At 49.7% G+C, this 26,923-nt stretch overlaps 1 protein-coding gene across 5 annotated transcripts in view; it reads right to left on the bottom strand.

The window, feature by feature from the left end:
* NOS1AP (nitric oxide synthase 1 adaptor protein) overlaps nt 1–19,758 on the bottom strand; it is a 43,361-nt gene extending 23,603 nt beyond the window's left edge. For all 5 annotated transcript variants that reach the window (XM_071565214.1, XM_071565215.1, XM_071565216.1 and 2 more), the window contains exons 1-2: nt 19,587–19,758; nt 10,230–10,301 (exon numbers count right to left, since the gene is read on the bottom strand). In XM_071565214.1, coding sequence (XP_071421315.1) covers nt 10,230–10,301; nt 19,587–19,691 — 177 coding nt within the window. In that variant the 5' untranslated portion in view covers nt 19,692–19,758. The remainder of the gene's footprint in view (nt 1–10,229; nt 10,302–19,586) is intronic.
* Between the last annotated feature and the right edge of the window lie 7,165 nt (nt 19,759–26,923).

The following is a 26,923-nucleotide window of genomic DNA, read 5'->3' as shown; positions in this document are numbered from 1 at the left end:
CACACTGAGGAAGGAAGACTGGTAATACTGTAACTAAATCAGCAATTATGAAATTCAGACAATTAATAAGAATGAATGAGCAGCAGCAGTAAAGCTTGGTGCATTAGAAACAAGCCAGCCCTGTGGGACTCATTAGGTGCTGGCAGTGTTCACAATGTTTCTGGTTGTAATGGGAGAAAAGAGGTAATTATTCATATCACACTTGCTTCATAGTTCCTATTTCAACAACAAATTCACTAAATTCTACATGTTAAAGGCAACAAGGATAATGTCCTTTCGACAGATTTAGACAGAATTAGAGAAAAAAATCCAGTAATAAGACCAAGATTTTAGGTGGAGTTACAAAACGGGGGTTGAAATCCACCTTGGGGGTGGAGCCACAGATGAAGCAAGGACAGACAGATGACAGAATGCCACTGTGCTTCCAGGAAACTCTAGTGAGGAGAGCACAGCAATGCTCATTTTCATGCAAGTCTAGGGAAAAAAAAAAGAGTATTTGCTATCCAGGTCAAGTGTACAGGACTCTGGCATCTACTCATTTCAAGTTCATTCTATATGGCATTGGCCAAGCAGCCTCTCACAGGAAATAGGAAGAGAAGATGCATTTGCAAGATGCAGAAACGTACCCTAGAAAAGGCCTAGAGCCATTGAAAGGTGCCATCCCAGTGGAAAGGAAACCATGAAGACAGTGTGATCTTCAGCAACATGCAGGAAAACAGAAAGATGACATTATCTCAAAACATGGCACTACTGAAATCACTACCAATACAACCCGTTCCAACATAACATGTCCTGCTTTATCATACCCTTCAAAGAAGCAACAGGAAAGAGTTCAGAAAAAAGCAACAAGAACATGAGGCAGCTTTTCCAGACTCCTATATCCCAGAGGTTAAAAGAAACTCTCTCTACTTAGTGCATCCAAGAAGCAGGCTTGGAAGGGACTTGTCCACAGCTCAGACTTGGGACTTGGGAAGAGCTTCCTCACATCAAAGGCTCTGACTTTAGGCGAACACACAAAATCGACTAGCCACGAGTTGAAGTTGAATCCATTCAAACCACAGAAAGACAGGTCTTTTTTCACAGAGAGCGCAAGGGGACATGCACCCTGAATCACACTCACCAACAGCTTTGGACAATTACTCTGGATTTCCCTTCTTTTAGATACTGTGGATTTCTTAGCAAGTATGTAGAGGTCAGCAGAGATGTGCTCTTTGTGTTTCCAATACTGAAGATACACACACATCCCCGCAGTTCCCAAGGAACAGGGAGTGTTTGAAGGAGTCCAGACCAGTCCCATCCATCATGTTAAGAGGGAGTAAGTAAATGTCATTGGAGAGGACAAGAAAGAGATAGCTCTCTCTGATGCATATTGCTATTGCAATCCAAGAACAACAGTCTAGGGCTGTTTTCTGTTCTAAGAGCTAAGCTGGAATTTAACCATTTTTGCAGACGTTTCCTTCAGTAAATACACTTCAGGATGATTTTTGTAGTTTCCATAGGCAAGCACATGGCATGGGGAATTGGTTTGGTTGGTGATTTTTTTCCCCCATCTTGTTAAACTCACACTGCCAAACACCAAGCAACAAATTAAGAGTCACTGGGATCCTCATGCTCCATCAGGGAAGCCTGGCCTGAGAAGGAAAATTCAAATAAATTTCTCATAAAATTCATCCAAATTTGACTACACTCTTTGTCTAGTCTTCACTTTGGATGGGAAAGTCCACGCCCTCCAAAAATCCCAGTTGAAGCACATCACTCCCTCCACCAACTATCATCTACAGGGATGCCAGAGCAGTCAGGGACCAGACCCATGACTGCAGTGCCATGTGGAGAAGCAGCAGTCCTGTGCAGCCTCCCTGGTGGCTGAGGAGGTGCAGGCAGAGGCGACATGGAACCTCCAAGGCTCTCATTGTGCTCTGCACACTACAGGCCTTCTCTGCCAGGATGGAGAGTCCTTGGCTCCTTTCTCGTGTTCTCGTAAGTGTTCCTTCTGCTGCCCTACAACAGACATATCCTTTTATCCAACTTTCTAACTAAACGACACCCATTCCACAGACCAGCTCACACAATATGCAGCCTCTCCTTTTAAAGGATGTGATCCTTGCCTCTGCTCCTGGCACACCACAGGAACACGCTGCAACATCCCTAGAGCTCTCACAGCCATGGAGCTGCGCACCAAAATCCTTCTCGCCTTGCTACAGGCTGCAAGGCAGGCTCTGGCACTGTGCCTGCCCCTTGGCTACTTGGTGTACAGCATCCCTTGGAACATCTTCCTGCTGCACCAAGCCAAAACCACCAAGAATTAATTTTAGCAGTGGAGAAACTGGGGCACGTGGCATCTTTTTTTTTTTCCAAAGGCTGCAGCCCCAGGCTTTGTCTTCCTTCTGAGGTGATGCAGCAGAGAACACTTCAACTTCAAGGGGTCCTTGGCCTTTGAGGACCAGCAGAGAAGCACAAGAACAGAAAGGATCATACACAAAAGTCATATTTAAAGTTGACTTCAGTTTGGTTCAACTTTAATTCAGCCTGGTTTCCTGTACAGGAATGTCTCCCTCAGAAAGAGTCTGACAAGTCAGTCTCCCTGTGTCTTAGTTTCTATTCCATAAAAGAGATATTAAGTATTGCATGACCCCTGTCCCTCTGCTTGTGAGTTTTTTTAACTCTTTACCCTCCTTTCCCTAAGCTGTTTCTCCCTTTAACCACAAAGCATCTGGACACACTCACACCTGGCTGGAAGATATGGCTCCCCAAGATAAGGTGGCCTGCATCTCTCCTGCTCAGGCCCATGTAGCATCAGTACTCAGCAGCAGGGAGCATTTGGACCCACTCCATCCCAAGCGTAAAACCTTGCCACGATGGCAAAAAAAACAATGAAAGTACTGATTTATTAAAAAATATGGGAAAACTCCATGTTGCAGTAAACAATAAGGAAAAAAATCTCCAAATCAAAGCAATGTAAGGGGTGCAAGGAGACAGAAGCTCAAGGGGATTGGAACAGGGGGACAGACCCAGATCACTGCTGTGCTGACCAGATAGTGCTGGGAGATGCCAGGATGAGCTGCACACCTTGAAATCATACAAATCTCAACATATCTCTCTCAAAACCATTTTTTTCCTCACAATAAACTCTCAGGTAGCTGGGAGCACAGAATGTATGCTATTCTTAGGTACAGTTAAAAATTTACTCTAAAACACAAAGGTAAGTGCAGATGGTTATCTTCAGTAGCAAGTTTTTAGCAGCAGAAGAGACTGTCACCTCTTGGTGACAATCATGGGGCTGGTGTGTGCTGAGCTGGATGTGTTCCAGCTGGGGACACTGAACACAGCCTTTCTACAATACCTTCTTCTGAAATTTATGCAAGTTTGAGGGTCAGGTTATCAAAGGCAGCTCTGTCACCTTGTGGAAGGAGCAGAGATCCATCAAAGGAAAATGGTTTCTTTAAGAACTCTTCAAACCCTCACAAACAGCAATTACCAGTGCTAACATGACCCCAAATCCCCCAGAACAAGCTGCAGACCTCCCTGCCTTGACAGCCAGGCTAAATCTGTTCATGCCTGTGAGCCACAGTGTGCAATAAATCACTCCTTTCTAGGCAGGAGGAAAAGCCAGAGCAGGCACACAGAGAGCAGGAGAGCCCCATCGGTGCCTCCAGCGCCTTTCACGGTATTTCAGTCCCAAAGACATTACGTATGTCCATGTTCCAGGTTGCACAACCCAGAAGTGCAATCTGTAAAAACTGCTCGAAGAACCATTTCTGAGGAAGGACTAGGAGGAAGCAGGATAAAGAGGAGGAAGCACAAGGGCACACAGGGGACAGATATTTGTGAAATGACTTTACACTCTGGCCATGAACTTAGAGAGAGGGTAGGAGCCAGCAGAACATGTCCTGGCTGTGAAGCAGTGATGCTGAAGGTCTGCCTTCTCCCCCAAGTTCCGGGAGCCTGGCAGGCGTTATTCCTCTTCCTCTCCCTTGAGCTCCCAGCAGATATTTGCTGATGGCTCAGATGATGGCTTCAGCAAGCTGGTAACATGACTCACTGTGAGCATGGTGGGGAAAGCCTCCAGCTAGGGAGTGAGATGAATCACAGGGAGACACTGTAGGCTCTCAGAGAAGGAAGAGAGTCCAACCGAGGAAAGGCCAACCCAAGCAAATGGAGAGCAAGGATACGTGATGGGGATGTAGGGGATAGGAGGCACTGCTGCCTCCCAGCTTTTTGCCAGCAGCTCCAGTCCTGTCCCGGGCTCAGTGCCTACTTGGCTCCTAGCCCTCTCAAAGGCACTGGACTGGCTCCAGGCCAGCATCACCCACCAGGAACATTGCTGCTTGCGCTGGCACACCCAGCATCAGTTGATGTGTTCCTGCCAGAGCCCTGAGCATTGCCTGCCCATGGCACACCAGAGCAGAAGTGCTGAGCTCCTCAGAGAGACTGGAGGCATGTGGAAGATTACACACTGGCAGGCACCTCCTGGCTCAGGAGCTTTCCCAAACCATGCTCTCTCATCTGGGTTATGGTTTTCTTCATCCTCACTGGCTCCATGACCAAGCTCTCTGTCCAGCTGGGAACACACTGCACTTTCCCAGGCTGGACCCCCTGTCACCAGACTCATTGCATTTTAGAGCCTGGCCACAAGGGACATGCTGCTGTCCTGAGTTTGGCAGAGAACTCTTAGGTAGAACATTGCTGGAAGCCAAAAGGCAATGAGCTTATCAAGACTTACTTATGAAGCCAGCCACCAGGGGAACAGAGGCATGCCTGTTCCTTGTCTTCTCAGCACCCATCAGATAGTATGTCTGGCTGAGCCCAGTCATTCCTGTCACTGCATGACCCAGCATGCCCAGCAGACAGCCAGCACAGGCAGCACTTGCTCACATCTGCCCTCAGTACCTTCCCAAAGTCTCTCTGGCAAGCAGCACCCAAAGTCTCATCCTTAACCACCTTCCTGGGGGCTCAGGCCTTGCTTTCCAGCATTAATGGCTCACATTTCACACCCCTTTACCAGTCCAGATGCCTGCCCTCTGCCACACAGAGTCATTTATCTCCTTAAACTTGTAATTTTATTAAGTGTGCATTACAACTCGCACTACTGCCAACAACCTCCAAAGCTCCACTGGAAAGTGCTCAGCCCATCCTGGCCATGATATTGAAGCAGGCAATAAAGCCAGGGCCACCACACTTTGGCCAGCTCTCCTGGAAAGCATCCCTTCCTCATGGGCAGTCTTGGGTAAAAGGCTGCTCCGATCAATCTGGGTATTAATTTAACCAGTTTTATTGATTAAATGCTAACCACAGGATGAGATCCTAACCTATTTCATGCCATCAAGTAGGCAGCATGTTGGTAGCAATACCAGACCAGCTATTGTTTTCTTTTGATATTAAGTGATGCCAGGAGAAATATAATGAGCTTGCCTGGAACCTGTCACCCATTTACTGTGACTGTCAGAGCACTGAAAGAGCAATTGAAATCATTACAGACATCCTTTTGGTTCCTCCTAGATCCAATACAACATAACCTTGTTCATCTCAGATAATCACATCAAGTCATTAGCTTGTCAATAATTCACCTTGCACTGAGTGCAGTGACTTGGCAAGAAGCAGGCTGTGCTCTTCAGGTAGCCAAACCCTGAGCATCTCCTGGCCAGCCCACTGCCCACAATGCTGGTCCTCAAAGAGAGATTTGGGTGGGCTGCCCCAGGCACACAGGACCAGCTTGCTTCCAAATCCCACTCCACTTTATAGCAAGGATAGCCATGCTCCTCCTTGCATGGTGAAAGAAACAAAAGGAAAAAAAGTAGGCATTACTGTAAATGACCTAATGCTTTTAAAAACTCATCATGGCTATCTGAGAAATATTCTAACTAAAGAAGCTGAAAATTATACCAGGTGCTCTACAAAAATAACAAGCCACACTCAATTTTCACAGCAGTCCAACTGCACCTGTGGCCTGCAGAGGATGCAAAATCTTGCTTTAAACAAGCTTGTTGAAATTCAGCAATTTTGCCAATTTGCTAAAATTGAGCTCAGCTATGCAAAGCAGCGGAAGTCCCACAAAATCAGATGTACCTGACAGAGTAGGAGGTGTAGAGGAGCTAGATTTTCAAGTGCTTGAAATGCCTCCCTGTTTTGAGCCTGCAAAACTCAGCTGGACACTTCCCAGGAAGAGGCTTGCAGAAGACTTCCACAGAAGCAGCTTTTAAGAAGTGCCTATACAGAATTTAATCTTTTCTGGCTCCAAAGAAAACCTGGATTAAAGCTGCCCTCAGCAATCCAAGTAGGAAATTAGAAAAAAAAAAAAGGCTGATCCTAAATTCTCTAGAACCACAGCACCAAGCCCCAGCCAGTTAGCACTGGCTGCACTGGAGACATGCCAGAGGTACAGAGAGGAAAACATTTGCATGTATTTACATAATGACAACATAAAAAATATAGACTTATGATTGTCATTTAGGGCCCCATGTGCTTACCAGGAAGAGAAGGAAAATGAAAAGATATCTTGCAGCAAGCTCAGGCCCTTTCAACTGAAGTCTTCAACAGCTCATAATCCTTACGGTTGGAAAGACACATCATCTGGGCTCTTGCTCTCCAGTACCATAACAGCCTCTCTGGTAACTGACAGACCCATGATCTACCACCTGAATATCTCCAGGCCATAAGTGGCACAGAACAGAACTGTGACCTCTTGGCTGCAGTCTTCCGGAGAGCCTGGGCAAGGAAGGATTCCCTGCCTGGGCTCACACCAATAGGACAGGGTGGCTGCAGCTGTAATGACCACTTTATTACTCTTGAGTGGGGCTTTTTGATGTTCAGGTACATGCAAGTAACTACCTGTACTTACAGATTGGTTCCTCATACCTTGCATCTGGAGGAGCCAAGGACCATTTCGAATGCCAATCTACCCCAGCAGTTCAGGGCACGAAGCAATGTGGACTAGGCCACCCTGTTTTGGGATGAGGAGAAGAAGGGGCCCAGTGGTTCAAGAGAAGCTGAGTAGCTTGCCTGCAAAACAAGCTTTAGCCTGTTGTATTTATTCGTACTGACGTGGCCATCAGTGCTCTGCAGGAAAGATGTAGGCTTTGGAGGACAGCTGCAGTAAATGCTCATGAAATTGCTGTCCAAGTGCATCCTTGGCATGGCTAATGTCTCATTCTACTGAGTTCTTTCAGGGCCAGGGATATGCACCAAGGTGCAGTACAGACAGGGCTGTGTCCCCAGAAGGCCCAGTCGATGCAGGAAGGAAAAGCAGAGACAGCCAGCCAAACTCCTCCCCTTCCCTCCTTGCCCTGAGCTGCAAGAATACTGGGAATTCTCCACAACCTCCTCATTCTGGACAGAAACTCTCCCTCCAGCCAGTACCATGAGGATGGCCATGGCACCACCAGCCCTCCAGCGGTGGGGAGGAAGTGAATGCCATCCCTGCCCTGCAATGCCAACTCCCTGTTTAAAGTCCTTCTCAAACTAGATCCACAAAGTGGACCAGATTTGCACTTAATCTATACCTCTTGCTCAGGTGGAGCTGTCCTGCCCATGGCTATTGCTCTGCTCTGCAGAGTGGGAGAGTGGAGAGCCCGCCCGGAGCAGGCATCCCAGCAATGTCAGCTATGCCGTATCCTCCTCTGTGTCCCAAAGGGTCAGGTCTCCATCTAAACAGGAAGCCAGGATCTGCCAGGCCCTCAGTAAGGGGGAGTAGAAGGGAGGCAGCAGTGCAGGAGGTGCTGCTGGTGATGCCTTCGTCCCTCCCTGCTCCCATCCCAGCACGGGCAGTCATGGGGGGCTTCAAGGGCACTTTCTCGCCAGAGATCCCTGCTGTCAGGCAGACAGCTGTCTCAATTCTTTGCAGGATAGTTGTTTTTATCTTTTAGTAAATAAAGGCAAAGCCCAGTGAGCAGCTGTGGTGAAGGCAGTACTGAGAAAGGGGAGTTGCAGCCGCAGCAGGGAGAGAGAGGGTTCGCCTCCTTCACCAGCAGTGACTAACTTAGAACTGAGACAAAGCACTTTCCCCCTAAACCAGGGACTGCATTAAAAACCACAGAAGCCTCAGGGTCAGGAGCTGCTTCCCACCTCATACACAGAACCACTGTCATTTGCACTTGATGATCTCCCATTGCTTGCTTTCTGTGCCTAAAGAAGTTTTTTCTTTCTCTGGTTTCCCCATGCCAATATTTTGGGATTATCTTATTCGTTAAAGCAGAAGGGTAGCTCTGTTCTTAACAAGGTCATGCATTCCTTAACATCCAGCCAAACTGAAATCAGTCCCTGGCACCCAGCCAGAAATGCCCTTGCAATGCTGTGGTACATCCTGCTGCAGGCGTGAGACCAGCATAAAGCACGGGAAACCAGAGTAAGGCTATACATGTAAACACCTATCAAGCAAACCATCCTGGCATCCTCCTCACAAACAGCACCCCGCCACAAATAAACAGACATTAAAAATCTCTCTGGTAGATCTGACCTTCAAAGTCATGGCCTTTCAATGACTTGCACCTCTCCTGTCTTACACCAGATGAAGGAAGCCTGAGCACATGTTTCAAGCATGTCACTCACCATGAAAAAACATTATTTTACCCTATTTTATGTCCTTTCTCCACCATTCAGAGTTTTATCTATAAATTTTCTAAACTGTGCTTAAGTTTATTTAGAGTGGTCAACAAGGATGTTTTCATGTTCTTTTTTCCTCCCCTAGGGTTTACTTAAGCCTTCAAAGTTGTGCCAATCCTCCCATACCAAAGTGGAGGTCTGTGATTTGGGGGCTGGAGCTGCATTCTTTCAAAAGTCTTATCTTGAACGGCAGAGGAGGAAATTGCTGTTTATAAGAGCTCTGGATGGTGTAACAGTCGTTCTGACCCAAACCTCTTTGGAAACAAGGTGAGCAAACCTAATGCCATAAAGGACTTCCCAGCTTATGCACCAGTCACACACCAGTCCACAGAGAGGACTGGGCAGTGGGTAAGAAAGCTGTTGAGAAGTAAAGCCCACAACCTATTTACACCCTGAAAGTTTGAAAGAGAAGAGCCTTGCTATCTGTGTCCTTGGGATATGATACTCGTCCTCTGGTGATAAGGAAAGAGAAAACAAGATTACAAGAGTCCACAGGAGGGGCTGAGAGGAGAACAACTCTGGTATGGCTGTTCAGTGACAGGAGCAGATCCAGCACTTAAGGGATCTCATGAGGCCACCAGAAGGACAGCTTATCCATTGCTGAACACCCCTGAGAGTGCCCTTAGGTCTTCCTGTTGAGTGTGTTATTCTCAGGAGAGACCCATTCCTGGAACATAGGGCAGACTCCTTGCTGTGACCCACCGACAAACCAAACTACCTGCACCTGTGGCCAGCAGAGGTGCACTCCAGCCCAAAGGGCTGCCTCATGTTAAAGAATAGTCAAGCTCCTGCTATTTTAAGCAGGAGGACTGCAACCTCACGGGGTGTGTGGTTTGTTTCCCTCCCAGCCTACCCTGAATACCTTACAGTTCTGCAGGAGAGAGGCTGGGGAGCAGAAGAAAAGCTCTCTCCTGGCTATTGGCCAAGCATTATATAGCAAGAGTGTCCCACATCCTGATTGTAAGTATTTTGGGAAGCCAGATTACTTCATTACCAGATGACATCCCCTGACCTACTCGCTGTTAAACAAGCTTGCTGCTGGCTGGCCCAAGAGCTTGTTACTCTGCACTTTAATTTGCACACTGCCATTTAGCAGGCACTAACTCGCTGCCATGTCCAGTCAGTCTCCGAATTTTCATGCAACTGAAACACTTATATAAACAATAAACTCCTGAGGTACTCTTCCACAAGTAGTATATTATTACTTTGTTATCAAGACTGACAAAGGAGGAAGTCTTCTGAATGGTGGACTTGCTACAGTTACCATCCGGAGCCAGTAGCACCACATCCTGAGCCCACCTTTCACCCCATTCCTGCCTCTGTGCACATGCTCCTGGCACAGGACACAGCACTGTGAGCACAAAGACAGCCCTGCTACTGACCCCAGCCACAGCACACAGGATGCCCAGGTACCACAGGGGACACCCATGCTACACACATGACTCTGTGACACATGGAGCTTGCAGGCATCATGCCTGAGTTGCATGGGTAGTCAGTGGAGAAAGGGACAGTGAAAAATAGAGTTATGAATGGAGGACAGGGTTTATGCAAGACAAAGTTGCAAGTGTAGAGGGAGGAGTGGTGCCCCAGCCACTCTGGCACAGGAGGAGAAGGAGTGTCCTTGCCACACTCACCCTGATCCGCCGCATGGCTGTCACAATCTCCACCCGGCTGTTTGGCCGTGGCACATCCAGGCTCCCGATGTACTGGAGGGAAACAAAGAGGAGATTAGTTGAGTTTCTACAGAACTGGAAACACCAGGGTTGCACTATGGTCTCAATGGCATCCGTGAAGGGAACCTAGGGTCACTTCTGGGAAACGGGCATCTTTTTGCCTGCTGCACCTGAATCCTTGCACTCCTTCCAACATGAAGCTGTTCCCTCACCACAGTGTTTTAAGTAGTCAGCAGCCCTTTTTCTAGCAATAAAATAACTTCATCCATCAGGCCAGCAGGACTCACTCATCTAGGCCATGATCAAAGCATACACGTATAAGCCAATATCCCCTCAGCTGCACCAAGTCATCTATTATAGAGGTGGATATTGGAATATCCCTAAAATAGCTGGGCCAACCTGTCCTGTGACAGGCCCTTCACTATTTAATTACAGCCCTGCCAAACCCGTGGCTGTTTTTGTTGTGATGCTGAGCCTCCAGGCCAAGCCTCCAGAATAAAGGAGCCACTTTGCTATTCAGAGGGGACCAAAGGCAGCACAACTGTGACCCAGCATGGAGAAATGCTGAACAAAAACCTTTTTAAAAATAAAATGGAAGAGGGCAAATTCAGAAAAAGGATCAGAAAACAGACAAGCGATGAAGAGTCAATGCTGAGTGCTAAAAACATGTAGTTAGAAGAAAAGCATTTTGAGCCTATTTACCAGCCCCCTGTGCTCCCACGCTTCATCTCGACACAAGGGCTGACGTAACTCTCGGCAGAACAGCACGGGCACTAGACCCAACAGGGCTACATGTTCCTGTGAATATGGCTGTAACCTTCACCGACACCATGAAAGCCCAGGTCACTGGTTTCAAGCAGCAATGCTGACATGGGTGTCTAAGTGTCTGAGCATGTACTTGGGGGTCACCATGCAGGCAGAGGCTGCTGAGAGGGGTTATTTCTCACCCAGTATCGCATTCTCCCAGCTCCTCTCTTCTGGTATGCTGCTGCTACCTCTACTGAGGGCTGCATGACCATGCTTGGGCTGTGTTTCTGAGAGCCCTCCTTGCTAATCTCCCCCCAACCCTACCCAACAAGCCCACCAGCTCAGCAAGGTCAACCCCAGATGCATGGCTCCAGCCAGAGAGGGGACACAGGCAGGTGTCCAGTGAGCAGCACTGGGCAGTCAGTGCTGAGAGGAGAATATAAAAATAAACACCCAACAGCTGGCATGCCTGTCACGTGCTGTGCGGGCTGCTGTGGTGCAGGGCAGCTTTCATAACTGGGAATTACAGCCCACGACATGCAGTGCCAGTACACATGGCACTAACCCTGACCTCAGCCCCTCACTGCCCAGCTGCAAACACAAAGGTCTGAGTAACTTTTCTGTCACAACCCCTACATAGAGTCTTCCATCCCTTCAAAGGGTCAGGTCATATTGAGAGAGGCATCATGGACATCAATTGATTCCCTTTTCTTATATAAAGTCTGGAAACCATCAATAAAAAGCAGGAGCTGAAGAGGAGGGCTGAGGTAGCTGGAGCCCTGAACACACAGTCACCATGCAGCATCCAAGGAAGAAACCTTTCCCTATCCTGCACTGCCAGGCCAACATCCTCCCTGCACAGTACCTCCCCCCTGAGCCTCCCCACACCACTCTTCTGCCAGAGATCACCCAAGAAAGGGAAATTCTTAAGTTACATTAGGAAAAGGACAGACTTCTGCAGCCAGAGGATGCCTATCTTCCAGCTATTCACAACAGCATGAGGTCACTGTCAGTGGAAGGGTAATCATCTTCCTTTCCCTGTGCTTTCCTTCCACAGGCAGGTGCAGCATAGAGCTACGTCCAAGGACAGGGCAAGCAGTGGCAGCTGGGCAGGAGATGGCTGCATCCACTGCTGGCTCCCACAGCCACGTGAATTCCAGCAATGTCAACGTCCTGGCTGCCGACTACAATCTCATGCCCACAATGAGGATGGTCTGAGAAACCACCCACATGTAATAGCGATTTGCAGGTGATAAGCACACAAAGGGCTGCTCCTGCTCTGCTCTCCTCCAGCCCTCCCACTCACACCACCGACTTTAATTATGGGAAGAGGTGTGGGGAAAAGCGAGTGAGGCAAAGCCAAGGATCAGCAGAACAGACAGAGCCTCCACAGTGCAATTCCTCCCACTCACCCAACCCCAATACTGAGACTGAACTCGCCCCTCCCAGGGCAGGAACTCCAGAGACCACCAAGCATGGGGACTCCCAGGCATAGATTTTTGTCTTCCTTTAACATATGCATGCCTCAAGCAAGGTGCCAGGCACACGGTGGTGGTCCTGGTCCCTGCAGGGGCCATTGTCCTGGCTCCCAGGGCTCAGGTCAGTATCCATGCCAGCAAGCTGACCCCACGGGAAAGGGAAGCTGCGAGGCCAAGACTGAGCCAGGAAAGAGAAAAGGTGCCTGAGACAAAAGGAAAGAAAATAAAGCTGTGTAAAAGAGCCGCCAAAGAAAATAAACCCATGAAAGAACTAACCCTCCCTAAACCCCCGCAAACAGAGGGTAAAACGTATGTACATATGCAGGATGCAGCTTTTCCAAGTAATTGTCTCCAGATCCACAGCCTCACCACCCTACCATGAGATAGGAGGACAAAGGTTGAGCCCCACACCTGCACTCATGAGCTGAGTGGGATTAAGGGGTCACCAATCCCTATGCTCAGAAGGTGGGGAAGAGCAGCCCTGGGTAGTCCCCTCCTCCTCAGCCAATTAGGAGAAGAAAGGCCACCCGCTCAGAGCACTGGTGAATGGGCAGCTGAGGGGGTCCCTCATGTAACAGGCGCCCTGGCAGCCCCACAAAGGCAGCCCTTGCATTACCAACGGTCAGAGCTGCTCGAGGCTGAGATGCCAGCACAAAGCACCTCTTTTGTAGAGTGCTTTTGGTCTCTCACATGCCTTGCTGCTCTTCATTCCCACGTGTGGGATCCAGCCTTCCATCTATCCTTCCAGGGCCCCCAGACAGGGCAGTCCCTTTCCCTACCATGGCACAGGTGGCCATCACCCACTGAGCTTCTGAGACACCTGAAGGAACTCTGCTTGCTGTCCCCATCCCATACAAACAGGATCTTCTCTCTGTCCCAGTATGGCAGGGAAAGGGCCTCTAGACAAAGCTCACACCATACACCCCCTGCCCATGGCTTACAAAAGATCTGCCCAGTTCTGGGAAATGCCAGTAATTAAAAAAAAATCTGTTTTTTAAACAGAAAACAAAGGGGAGCACTTTGCCAAAGCACTGTTTGCACAAGTCACTCAGTTTCTCATTTTTCCTTGAGGCTATTTAATGTTGCTCATTTTCTGCTCTGTCAGAAATGAATTTTCTTGAGAAGATGCTTTTTGTGTGACAGCAGGTGGCAGACATTTTTGGAAAACTGAAGGCCGATCACATCCCTGACAGGGGACACCTTGGAAGAGGTGTTGATGAGATCGGTGGTGGGCAGAGGTGGGCAGCCAAAGCCTTCCCAGAGAGGAGCCTTCCTGAGGGAGGCACACTGCTGCTCCGACAGCAATACAGCATGCAAAGGTCGGGGCTGAATCATGCCCAGCTTAACAGGGAAGCCTGGATTAGCTGGCTGCTGGGTTTTCAGTTTTGAAAGCCACCCTGCCATAGATGGGGAGCCATTGCTTCTGCAGAGGAGCGGCAGGCTGCAGGGCAGCATAGACAGGAGGGACATGCTGGCAACAACCCCAGGCTGGGGCATCACACCACAGGTTACACAGCCATCTTCACAGCTAGGACAGCCTTGTCCAAGCAGGGGGACCTGTACCCAGGTTAGGGAAGGGTCATCAGATGTACCAGCAGACAGGCGTGAGGCATCACATATGGGGCTTGAGGGTCCTCAGATTTCTGAAGAGTTCAGGCTGCACCCAGTACCAGGACATTGACCCTGTAACACTCAGCTGTGCCACAAAGCAAGGGACAAAGTGCTAATGCACCAGTCCTGAGCCAGGTGCCCCAAGATCTCAAACCTCTTTATTTCCCCAGCACTCAGGAAACACCCAGCCTGTCTGCAGACTGGCTGATAAAGGTTTCTCCTTAGGCTGATGCAGTCAGGAAAAGCAAGGAGAAATCCAGTTCCCAGGACTTTTGTTGTCCCCTGTTCCTGCTCTCCAGTTGCCCATGCATGGCCTCAAGGAGCCAAGGGTCTAGGCTGGCAAGGCCCCAGCTCTGCCCTGCATATCAGGAACACCCAGCCTTGCTGGGAGGAAAGAGGGAAGTTTACTCAGACTGTGGTGGTGCAGGCTCAGAGGCCAAAAGGGATGGAAAACTCATGACTTCAATGGAAAAAAGCCCTGGCTTTCCATCCTGAGCCCAGCAGATGGGTGCTCTGTTGAACTGGCGGCCTCCAACCTTGCCCAGTCCTTCCTAGGAAAACTGAGCACATCCAGCCCTGGCAGCCAGGTAGTTTGAGGCAGTATGTCAGGCTCATCCAGAGCTATGCACCCAGATAGCGGGAGTTAACACAGGGACCCTCGCACCAGGCAGCACTGATCAGGCTGAACCCTTAAGGATAACAGTGCTTATCTCTCTGCTGGTTCCAGCTGTCCTTGCCCTCCTTATGAGCTGCACAAGGGCTCAAGTGCCAGAAATATGGAGCTTCAGGGGTCCCAAGACAAGACCCAGCACTCACCAGAGCCATGTGCACCGCACTCACACTCCCCCCTCACCACCCAAGACAAGGCTCACATGCAAAGGGCAGAGAGACACCTTTGCTTCAGGCAACTGCAGTGGGGACACCAGGTCACAGAGACAGCGGGTGCAGAGGACGGATAAAGTTTTTCCATGCTGATGAAGCAGGACTGTCCACTCACCATATTTCCATACCACACCCAGACACACCACCCACAGACACCCCCCACGCAGGGCCTGAGCTTCCTGCACCTACACCCAGCTACAGCCTCATGTACATTCACGTACAGGATGCTCAAGACCAGAGCACTGCTGAAAGCAGGGCTGGGAGCATCTCACCCCCATTGCTGCTTCCCCAGGACCTTCTGACATCTGCTGAGCCCAAGTGCTGCCCAGATGGGACCTGCAGTCTGGGCACACACAGCTTTGCTAAATCCTGACTGAGTTTTCTTTGCTAAGAGCTTCACTAAGCAGCCTGTGAATTGACTTCACAAGTATGGCAGAAATATGCCACTGTTTCAGAGGAGAACCTTTGTAGACTTGGGAAGGTTATTTATAGCCTGAAGCAAGCAATCCCAGGCTCAGGCACACTGCAGCTTTGCTCTGGGCTGAGCAGCCCCGACAGAGTACACCAGAGTTGTCAGTACAAACAGCCCCCAAACAGAGCTGCCAAGTCTCTCCCAGGCAGCCAAATTGGTGCACAGCTTCACACAACCTGTATACTGCTTCCCAGCCCTACAGGGAATGGACACTTGCTGGGAAGGGAGCCTGAAGCAGTGGAGGGGAACTTAAACACCCCAATCAGAGCTGCCTGCAATTCAAGTCACTTCCAACACTGTTATGTGCAGCACCTAAGTACATGAAAGTACACACGGGAGTGCAAACACATGCATTCCTTGCTTAGTGTTCACCTGAGGCAATAATTGTTTTCCTGATAAAGGATTTCTCTTTGGAGCAACTGCCAGGCACTGCCGGTGCTTGAAGCCTTGGCAGGATGGTAGGCAGGTGGGCTGGAAAGGTTCAGAGGAAGGGACATACTGGATCAGACTGAAGTCTCCTTCAAGTCCCATCTCCAAACATAGACAGCAGCAGATGCTCGGTTCAACTTCAGTTTCCCACGCACAGAAGCAGAGAAAAGCACTGACAAAAATGAGAGAAAATGCCTGGTTGCCAAGATCACTTAAGGGAAAAAAAATACCCCACCATCCAAAAGCAAAAAACCCACCTGCTGCACAGAAGAACAGCAATCCTCCTGAACCTCCAGTCCTGCATTTATCTGCAAGCAGGTTAGGGATCAGGAACATGAGGTTTCTGCACATGTGATGTCCAGGCCCATGGCAATCCTGGACCACAGGAATTAGGTCCATCAAGGATCAAGATATGCTGGGCACCCCCTTCTGCCCTCACCTGCACATGGGGAAGCAGCAGAGAGGATCCTGACACCCACCCATCTGCCCCTTCATTGGGAACCATGTCCATTAGGGTACTGCAAAGGGACTAACAGGACTGAAAGATTTACAGCTGTTTCCAGATAATGGTTATTAGGCAGGTGAGACCTTGCTCTGGATGACAAGACCTCTGGGGCAGTAGAGAACTGAGACGAGCCAAGCGCAGTGGGCTTCCAAAAGCAGCTCTAACAACAAGGACAGGAACAACTTCCCTGTGCAAGCCCATCAGCACTGAGCAACCCTGCACTCCAACAGGCAGGGGTCTGCCAGTCCAGCGACAGGCTCCATCACCCCACTTAACTCCCTCTACCTGCTGATCTCTCTGGAAGCATTGGAGTAGCCTGAGTCATAACTTCTGAATGCACAAAATTGTTGGTGTTGCACAAGGTGGCCCTTGGGTTTTGTCCTGCAGCACCATGACTTTGAGAAGATACAGAGTAAGCTCCCATCCCTCTCTTTCTCATGAAGGTGGAGGATAACAGGAAGTGTCTTCCCCCTCTACATTCCCTTTTATTTAATCAGAAAACCACTGCACACATGGGAATTTCTGCCCACTCCCCTGGACCATGCTGCAGCTCCCAGTTCTCTCATCTGAGTGCTTCAGCTAACCCAAGATGCCAGGCTTTTGATTTTACTCAACATTTCAGACTGCAAGACACAGAAGAAAACAAACGTTTTGCCTCCCCTTGGAGCCAGCTCCTCTGATTCCCAGTAGCCTGACAGATGCATCTCTGGGATATAGAGGGGTTTGGTGCCAAGAGAGGTGGCCAATGAAAACAGATCCAAAAGTGTGAAATGTATTACTGCTCCTAACAAGATGGAGCAGGATTTTCCAACTATTAGATTTATCTCCAGAAAACGGATTAATATAATTCTTAGAGGACACTTTGCTCTAACTCGGTGTCCCCATGCCAGACTGTATTGGCACTGCAAGTGGCTCCAGTGAGGATGAGAAGCACAGCCCTCCTGACAGCATCAATTGCATATGACAGCACTGCTTCCTTCAGATCGAGTCCATCACCGTCTGCTCAACAAGGGTCCAAATCCTGACTGTCAACAGCCACCCAACCACTCTGGGATGCTAGGACTCCCTAACAGAGGCAAGGGGTAAAACACAACAGATGCCCACTGCTGCTGATGGACCAAAACACTCACTATGTCCATCACACGTGCCAGTTAAAGACAGCAGCAAGTCTGAATGGAAAAATAAAGTTAAAAATTACAACAATAAATCAGCACATACTGCCTCAGGCCCATACTATCCCCCTGCAGTGAGCCCCAAGCAAGCTCGTCAGGAATCTCAGGCTGCCGGAGCAAAGAGCACTGATCCAGCTGCTGAGGGCTGTAACACCAGGACCCCCACTGCCCACACCATCAGCTATCCCAGGAGGATTTCAGGAGACAGGCACACAAGTCCTGACACTCCACATGAGCTTTTTTTCTCATTTAATCTTCCCCCAAAGTTCAGCTCTAAATCAGAGTTCCACATTTTTGTGACTCGTGTTGGATGCCTGGCTGCAACAAGAGCTGCGTGGGTATAAGTGCTCGGGATTCTTAGGGATAAAAGGAACTAAAGGAGTGTAAGCATTTAATTAATCTCCTGCAATCTAATAAAAGGATAGAGTAATTGTCTGAGCCATCTGCATTCTGTATCTGGCTCCAAGGGCTGCTGGAGAAACACATGAATTCGGAAGCTGGGTGTTGTACGGATTGTGCTTGGCATTAACGCGTGCCACCGGATACCAAATAAGAGAAAGAGGAGCTAACAAAGACTAATATGCAGCACTGCATTAATGCAGCCAGACCAGAAGCATGGAGCAGAGATGAGCCATGAGCAGACAGAGGCTGCTGATGCCCTAGCCCACTCCTCAGGTCACCCAAACCTGGCATGGAAGAGACACAGGGGATTTGAAAGGGGAGATGCTTTGCAGCCTCCCGGCAGGTGAGCAGGTGCTGGGAGTAAAACAGTGACCGGCTCAAATAATCCAGGAGCAAAAAGGTATAAAGTTGAGCTTGAATAGTCTTTCCCCCTAAACAGTTGCAAAGCAGATTTAAGTTTGCTCCATAAAAAACTCCTCAGCTGTTTTGCTCTCTGCAGCACAGTGCTGGCCATCGGGCAGGTAACCACCTCTGCAGAGTACCCCTTCCAGACCTTAGAAAAGGGGGGAAATAACCCTTTGACACCCTTTGATGAGCTGCAGCCTTGCCCCGAGGACACTGCACACAATTAGATGCCAAATCTGTGATTTTCTTCCCCTGACAGTACTTGTGCTCTAAAGACAACAGCGTGTGTCAGATAACTGCCTTCCTATCACTCAAAACTGGTTTACCCCAGGTTTTTCCTAAGTCAACTTCACTTGATTATGTCGTCAGCATGATAACTGTATACCCCGCGAAGCAAAAGGAGCAGGATTTTATGCTTCCCCTTTCCAAATCTTCTGGCCAGCTCCTTCCCAATTTGCTGCTGGCCAGTGTTACTTACTCGGGGTGAGCAGTGCAGCCAGCTAGCTTGGCTCTTCCCAACCTGCGGGAAGCCACAGCCTTAAGTGGAATAAGAGTCTGAATGAAATAAAAATTTAAAAAAAAGAGCGCTTCCTGCCAAATTCACTACCAGGGATGGTTTATATATGTAAAGACAAATAGCAAGCTTTCATTCTGGGTGGGTATCCGTGACCTCTGGCACAGCACCGCAAATGGCACGCAGTTCCTCCAGCTGCTCACACAGTGAGCTTAAGCCCCTTAGAGGAGCTCCAGGGCACATGGCATCCTGCAAGACCCCAAACATCCATCTCTCATCACACCGGCACTCCAGCAGTACCCACAGCCCTGGAGCCGCAAAGTCTGAGCCCTCTGCTCTTTCCCGGGAAGATGCACACAGACCCCACTCTTCGCCGCCACCGTCCCCAAGCAACACCACGCACAGCCACAGAGGGATGCAGAGCCAAGGAGGGATGCTGGGGTGAAGCAGGAGGGTGACCCCACTCCAGTCTGACCCATCTCACCAGCCTATGGGATGGGCAGAAAGCCTCGCCCAACTCTGCAGTTGAGTTTGGGAGACAGCAGGGAACGTCAATGGCAAGGGCTCTGCGGGAATCATTAAAACCCCCCATAGCTATGCGCTAAGAGGGCTGGAAAACAGAGCATCCCGGAGTATCGGGGTGCAGCGCAGGGCAGCGACCATCGCGAAACCCCCATGGAACCCCCGCGCCCGCCGCCCACCTTGGCCTCGAAGCAGATGCCGTGCTGGAAGGCGTCCTCGTTGTGCAGGGGGATGCGGAGGTCGTGCCGGTCATCCACCAGGTTGTACTTGGACTTGGCGGGCATGGCGGCCCCGCGGCGGCCGGGCAGCCCTGCAGCGTTCCCGGCCCTGCCGCCGCCGAGCCCCCGCCCCGCCCGGCTCCGGGGCGGGGACGCGCCAGCGCGGAGCGAGAGGGGCGGAAGGGAGCGGCGGCGGGGGGCTCCGTGCCCCCTCCAGTGGGAGAGCACCGGCCCCGAAAGCATCGCAGGGCCGGGCGGCGCTGACACCTAGTGCGCGGGGCCGGGCTTGCGCCCCGCCGCCAAACTTCTTAAAAAAATAGAAAATGAAAAGGGGGGAAATGGAAAACAATGCCTCTGGAACGGTTTCGGTGGCGGTGGGCAGCGTAGGCTGCGTCCCCGGGGAGCCAGCTACGACAGTCTCTTCAGCCAAGGAACTCTGCGGACAAATCTTTCTACCACCGGACACGGTGGAAACCAATCAGGCTGGAAGTGGAAATCTCCATCTTGTGCTTAAAGAAAGGCCAGTCCCGTGGAATTGCTTTCCAGATGACCCACTCACACAGATCTGACCACAAGTCCAGGCTGTTGCATCCTTACGCCCACACGCATAAAGCACCCTCAGGAAGGGCTCCATCCTTCTGTACTTGAATACCCACAGATGCTGTAGAGCTCACACTGGCCTCAAAGGCTCTTGGAACAAGCCTTTCCCAGGGCAAATGGGTCCCTGAACTCTGCAGGAGACTCACAATTCCCAAAGCCCTTGACTTGCTGTGCTTGCACAGTTCTACAGCCACAGCCCATTTCCTTTGGTTTCCTAAATGCAGTGTAAAGACCAATGCTGTCTGCTGACCCTTTCCTGGGCAGAACAGATGCAGGGCCATTGATTCTTCAGACTGAATCAATGTGGTGAACTTCCTTTGAGTTTATAACACAGTTCAGAGCCACTCACAGTGAAAAAATTATTGTCTCCCTCAAAACAGAGGGGGCTTTCCACCATCCCCAGAGATTCAGCTAAGAGTGTGGGTACACTTACATGACAAGCTGAGAAACCCCTGTGCTCCATCATGCCCCCGGAGAACTGTATGGGAACAGCTGCTGTGCTGCCAGTTTCCTCATGCCTGGTCCAGGGTGGAATCTCACCGAGCTATCAGCACTTGGACAAGTGAATCAAGGGATGATTTCCCACTGAATGCAAAATGCCTGGAAGTCCTGGGCTCTTGGAAATATTTACTCCTGCTTTTGGAAGATGACAGGGCATTAGTGCTGTGTTGCAGCTGCAGCAGCTTGACAACTGCACCTGCAGAGATCCCTGGGGAAAAAAGGTGCAGAGAACTAACACCCTCTCTAACTCACATCAGCCTAGGACAGGCAGAAGCCAGTGGTAGGACATTCTCAGACCTGGATCTCCTCAGTGGTGTTTGATGCCCTGGGTTGGGTCCTTGATGAAGTTTTATGATTACATGTAGTAAAGTTTAGCTGACAACACTGAAGTCCCACGGGGTGGGAATGATACAGTCACCAGAGTAGTCCCCTGGAAATCTCTAGACCAATGCTCCAAGTAGGGCAAGCTTCGAGATGAGAGCAGTGGCTCAGGGCTGTGTCTAGACATATTGCAAGCATCCACAGGGATACAGATCCCACACTCTCTCTGGAGCCCTCTTCATGTGCTAAAATTGATTAAAGATACATTCTTGCAGACTGCAGGCTTTCCACAGGCAGCAAAACCCCGTGGATTTGGTGAAGATATTAATTACCATGTGGGAGGGTTTGTGAACACCTCTTCAGTAAACAGCACCCTCGGAGTTTGATGGAAGGCCTTTAGAGCCTGGGGAACAAACCGGCTCCTCCAAGAGAGTCTTTGTGGGTTTGCCTGGCATCACTGGGGCTGTTTGCTGATTCCCTAGGCAGTCCATAGCCTGCTCCTCTGGCTTCTTCTACAGCATAGTCTGTTCTCACTGCTCTTGAAATGTTAGTGTTGAACCGAGGGACAAGTCTCCCTCTGCAGTTGCTCATGGGTCTCTTGCACCAGTGGCTTGGCACTGCTGCAGCACAGGAAACAGCAGCCTGGAGGGCAGCAGCTCTTCTGCGACTCGTTTATCCCAAACACACCTGCCTGCTGCCCCAGGTGTGACTGGAGGGTGTACTTGCTGCATCAGGTGGTGCTCCAGCCAAAGTCACACTGGCAGTTTAGGATACCTGTGGCATTTCACATTATTCCACCTTCTTGTTATGTTACAAAAATTAACTGTGTATCTTTTTTTTTCCCCCTGGGATCCTGCACCTTACACCTCCCTGCCCTTGCACCAGACCTGCCAAACCACTGCCTCTTCCTGGGAGAGCCTTTCCACGCTGCTGATCCAAAGATGTCAAGCCAAGCCCACCATCACCACAAGGTACAGGAGATCCGGAAACGGGAGGGAGGGGATTAAAATCTCACACTCGTGTTTGTCCTACAGATCCAGAACTGGTTTCTTCCCTTTCAAAATCAATAATTAGGAGCCCTGGAATAACATGTCGAAGTTGTGTAACTGGTTTGCTCGGTGTCACAGCCCCGTCCGTCCCCACCTGGTGGCAGGACGGGGGCTCGCCCGCCTGCACCCGCCGGTCAGGGCAGGGGCTGAGGTGTCCCCCGAGCCCGAGGGGACCCCGCCAGGGCTGGAGAGCGGGAGGCAGGGAACAGGGCTATGCGACCCTGAGTCACCTGCAGGGGCACTTCGAAAGACTCGTCCGTTATCGAGGCTTCAAGCAGCGCAGGAGGCGGCAGCGGCAGTTCGGGCTCTGTCCCGGTCCCGCCTCTCCCGGCTCCGTGTTACGGATTTGTAAGGCTGGCCTGCCATCTCCTGGGAAGACCAAGAAATGCCGCACGGAAAGCCTAAGGCGGCCGGAAAGGTGATTGCCTTCCACAGCCTCGCCCCAGCTTTCGGTGTCTGTGTGTATAAGGGCGGGAGGAGTGGTGTTTTGCCTTTGCACTGCCCCAGCGCCCCAGGGAAACCGGCCCCACCTGCCATTCAGACTGCCTTTGGCATCCTGAGAAGTTGAGATGATATTGCAGTGCTTATGCAAAAACAAGACAAAAAAAGCATGTCACTGTGCAGCTGGGGTGCCATGGGGTGCAGTGGGGAGGGACTGTCACTGCACTTGGGAACATGCCTGTGCACTGGTCTGCTGGGAGCCACATTCCCCAAAAGCAAAGAACCCAAAAGAGTTGGTCAGGGTAGCTCAAGTTTGCCCACAGTGGTTTCCAAAGCAACCCGTTTTGGTAGGTTTCAGGGCTAGAAAAGAGCTGATGTGCAAATATTTTATCAAGGCAGCCTGTCCTGCGAGTGTCGGCTCGCACTGTCTAGTCTCACCCTTAAAAACAACAAAAAACCCAACCAAACAAAAAAACCCACTGTGAAAATACTGCATTACCACCAGCAGAAAGTCTTGTTACTGTAACATCTACAGTCTGCAGCAGAACCACCTACTGTCCTTTATCTAACCTAAAGCGTAATGTTTGCAGAGAACTTTGTACCTCAAACACTGTTGGTGCCTGCAGGGCAAAGCTGCAATCTTTCTCCAAACTTTCCCTGCAACTCCTGTGCTGCATCATTGTGGGAGGAGACGACAGCCACCTGTAAAGGTAGCAATGACAAGCACTCCAACCCCAGGAGGCTGATACCCCCCTTCTTTTGCTGCCCGTGCTCTCAAAACGAGGGATTCAAGTTCCCCACAGCCACCGTTGCTCATGTTACTTCCACAGGGCAGCACAGTAGTTTTAGGGAAAATACCCTGTGCACTACTTATGCTCAGGAGGCTCCCCCTCCCAGAGCAATAATAAAAGGGTTTTTAGCCAGGTATGCAAATATTTTTTATTGTGCTATATGCAGGTGGGAATGGGAAACATCACAGGGTACGGCTGTGATAAGTAGTGAGCAGATGGCAGACTTTGCAGCTCTGCACAATGATTTGTAAAGCAAATTGGCCCTTAGGCAGGCATTCAGATGGAGAGGTAGGATCCAGCTCATAGTTTGGTGCTCCCAATTGCTTTAACGCCCTGTCACAAAATCCTGTAGCAGCAAAATTTTTTAGGGTCATTGCAATTGGAGAGTGCACTAGAACATGCACCTGTGTAGCATTAGAGCATCCCAAAGCTGCACAGCCCCAGGTGGAAGAAGCACCAAGCAAGGCAAGTGGGTCAGCACCATAAGCAGACGCTTTTTCTACCCAGTAAAACCTGGTGATAAACATGTAAATAGCAAAAATTTGGAAGAAAGTAAAAAGCTTCAGCAAGGGGAGGAAGGCAAGTCTGCTGAAATTAAGGTCACGAACTTGCTGGCATTTTTTGACATTTTATTCTGATGAGCTGGCAGAGCTCATTCTCATCAGGCATACACTTATGTATGCATTTATTTTTTTTAAAGGTGGGACTAGGAACAGTTTCAGAGCTGTTTTTAAAAACACAGGCACATCTTTGATAACCACTGGGGTGCAGACAGACTGCTAATGAAATCACCTAAAACCTCAGATTTTTGTCTTCATAGACATTTTGAATCTTTGCACCATGATTTCCTTTCAATTTGCTGTTATTCCAGCATTTTAGAAGTTTTCCACAAACCCCAAGTCTTAAAATGTTTTCGCTTCAGACAGATAAAGTGCTTCTGAAACAATACACTCCCCAGAACAGAGTAAGTGCTGGCTAAAATTAACATTTCTTCCTGCCAGCCTCACTAAAGTCTGCAAGTCAGCCATGATAGCCTGGAAGGTTTAGGGCACCCCAAGTCCCATTGCCATGGCAGGGAGCTGGTGGCAGTGGGAGCCCTTCCCTGGAACCTTCCACAGGGCTCCACATATGGGAGTTACACAGAAGCACTCTCACACCAGGCTGAATCAAAATCCACATGCCTTGGACATCTCACAGCCACACAGGAACCATACCACACGATATCCATCTTGCTCTAATCTCATTGGGCTATTAATAATAAACAGCCCTATATGGTGTTATGAGAAACATACTCTGCATAAACATCACTTTTGACCATTCTCAGCATGATCAGTTATATTGGTGTCACTGAACTTATCAATAACTGTATTAACAGATGCTCTTTGTAAAAGTCAGTACTTACCTCCTCAATAGTCAGTATTTCCCATCCCCACAGCAACAGCCTACAGCCCCAGGGCCTATTTCTTCTCCAGCTCCCAGAACCTTTAGTTTGTTTAAACACAACTAGAAGACATCTGCAAGCTTCTGAGGGCTGCACATAGGTCATAGGTCAACCACTGCCACCCACCCAAGAGACCCTGGCCACATCAGACCACCTTACTGCAAGGTGATTCCCTTAAATCATCACTGCTCCAGGTGCTCCCAATGAGTGAAACAAGCTGTCCCTTGCTGCCAGGCCATGGAGGGTTAATGAAAAAAACCATGTGGAAGAAGCTAGTAAGTGTTCCCAGCTGGCTGGCAGGGTCCCCTGTCCATGAGAGGCTAGGACTGCCCACAGCAGTGGGAAGGTGAATTGCTGGGTAAGATGCCTTAGAGGAGGAGGGCAAAGACCTAAGGTGAGAGGGTGATCCCATGGGTTGGTAGGGAGGGCTGCAGCAACACACAACTGCTTCAGGTGTGTGACACTGTTAGATGTTGGCTCTGCAAGCCCTGGGACTGAAATTCATTCTCAGTTTACCATGATGCTGTTCTGAAGGTGGAATCACTGCAGAAGGAAAGGGCACCAGGGACTCCAAACTACCCTTGTCTTTATGATCCCAGGCCAGAGGACACAATGTCAGCCATGGTTTTGCATTGCAGAAGATGCAAGAAGGAATATGGCTTTTCTCAGTTTCTAAACCAAGAAGAAAGAAGGTCATCTCTTCATTTTTGTGGCAAGCAAATAGTCATATTCAAATGATATGTTAATTGCCCCATCTAGCTGTCAGGCTTCTTTTAGCAATCCCCCAGTTACGGCTGATAAATAAATATGCTACTTGGCATTCTGCATTTGGGAATGCAGCTTGTGATCTTCAGATGTGTTATTGCTCAGTTCCTGAGTGTGGGACACCAAGGAGAGGAGGAGGTGTTTTCCTGGGTGCTCGCCCCTGTGGATCACTGCAGCTAATTGGAACTACCTTTTTGATATGTTTGTAATTTGCCAAGACTTATTTGCTGTATAATCAGACGCATGGCCTCTTCCTTCCTGGCCTTGTAAACTGCCAGAATGATTAATTCTGACACAAACCTGCTTTTATCAGGGGATGACTTGTGGTGACTTATGAGGGTGGTGAGATGAGGGCTTGGACACCCCAGTCCTGCCCACTGTGCTGGGGGAGCATCTCTCTGGCTGCGTGTGAATGGTTGGTACTCATGTGATAAATGTGAGACTGTGCACACCTTTACCTGGGCAACAAGCTGTGAAAATCCAACACGTGAACAAAACACAGCAGTGCCTGAGTGGTACAGGATGATGACTGCTGATGGGTGTACCATTCCCAGAAACTCCCTGTGCCCAGCCCTGATGGGGCAAAGTCCAGAGCAAACAGCTCCCTTGGCGCCCACATGCACCCTTGGGGATGTGCCAATCACTACCTAAACTGGAAAACCTTCCCCAGCTCTGCATTTCTCCTACAGCTCTTCTCATAGCCTGTTGATAGGCACTGGCCTGCAAAGGCAATATTTCACACTTGCTCCCACATATTTTACATGCTAACTCTGGAGCTCTGATATATTCTCCTAAGGGACCTCTCATATCTGGGCAATGAACATTTCTGTGCTTGCAGCTCAACTTTCTTGCCTGGAGATAAATTCATACGAAAGAATAATCTATATCAACCCCCAAATCCCAGTGATTGTAAATGCCAAGGGAGAATTAAAGCAGCACAGATAATAGTCCTGGCTTCCATTCACTATGGAATTTACATAATTTCACTGTGTCTGGACACTGGTGAAAGGAGGCTCAAGCAGCTCAGGTGGGTGCCTGGGGTCTCGGCTGCTTGCTACTGCTGGGATGGATGGATGGATGGATGGATGGATGGATGGATGGATGGATGGATGGATATGTGGAAGAGATGTGGAAATGTGCTGGGAATGCCAATGGGGTGACAGCAAATGGGTAAGAGGAGGAAATGGGGTTGTAGCTGCAGGCTGCAAGATGGGGACAGGGGTATGACCAAGCATCACAGAAGGAGCTGGAATTTGGGATCCAATGGGAACCATTTCCACAGCCTCAGTCAAAGATGGCAGCTAGGGAAGGTTGTCTGTGTGAAAATATGGGTTAACGGATTGACCCTGAGCTGTGAGCAAGTGCCTGAGGTTTCAGAGGACCAGGCAT

The sequence above is a fragment of the Pithys albifrons genome, chromosome 10, assembly GCF_047495875.1.
Source record: "Pithys albifrons albifrons isolate INPA30051 chromosome 10, PitAlb_v1, whole genome shotgun sequence".
In the NCBI taxonomy this organism is placed as follows: domain Eukaryota; kingdom Metazoa; phylum Chordata; class Aves; order Passeriformes; family Thamnophilidae; genus Pithys; species Pithys albifrons.
The sequence above is the reverse complement of the archived record's forward strand: the minus strand, read 5'-3'. Positions and strand labels throughout refer to the sequence as shown.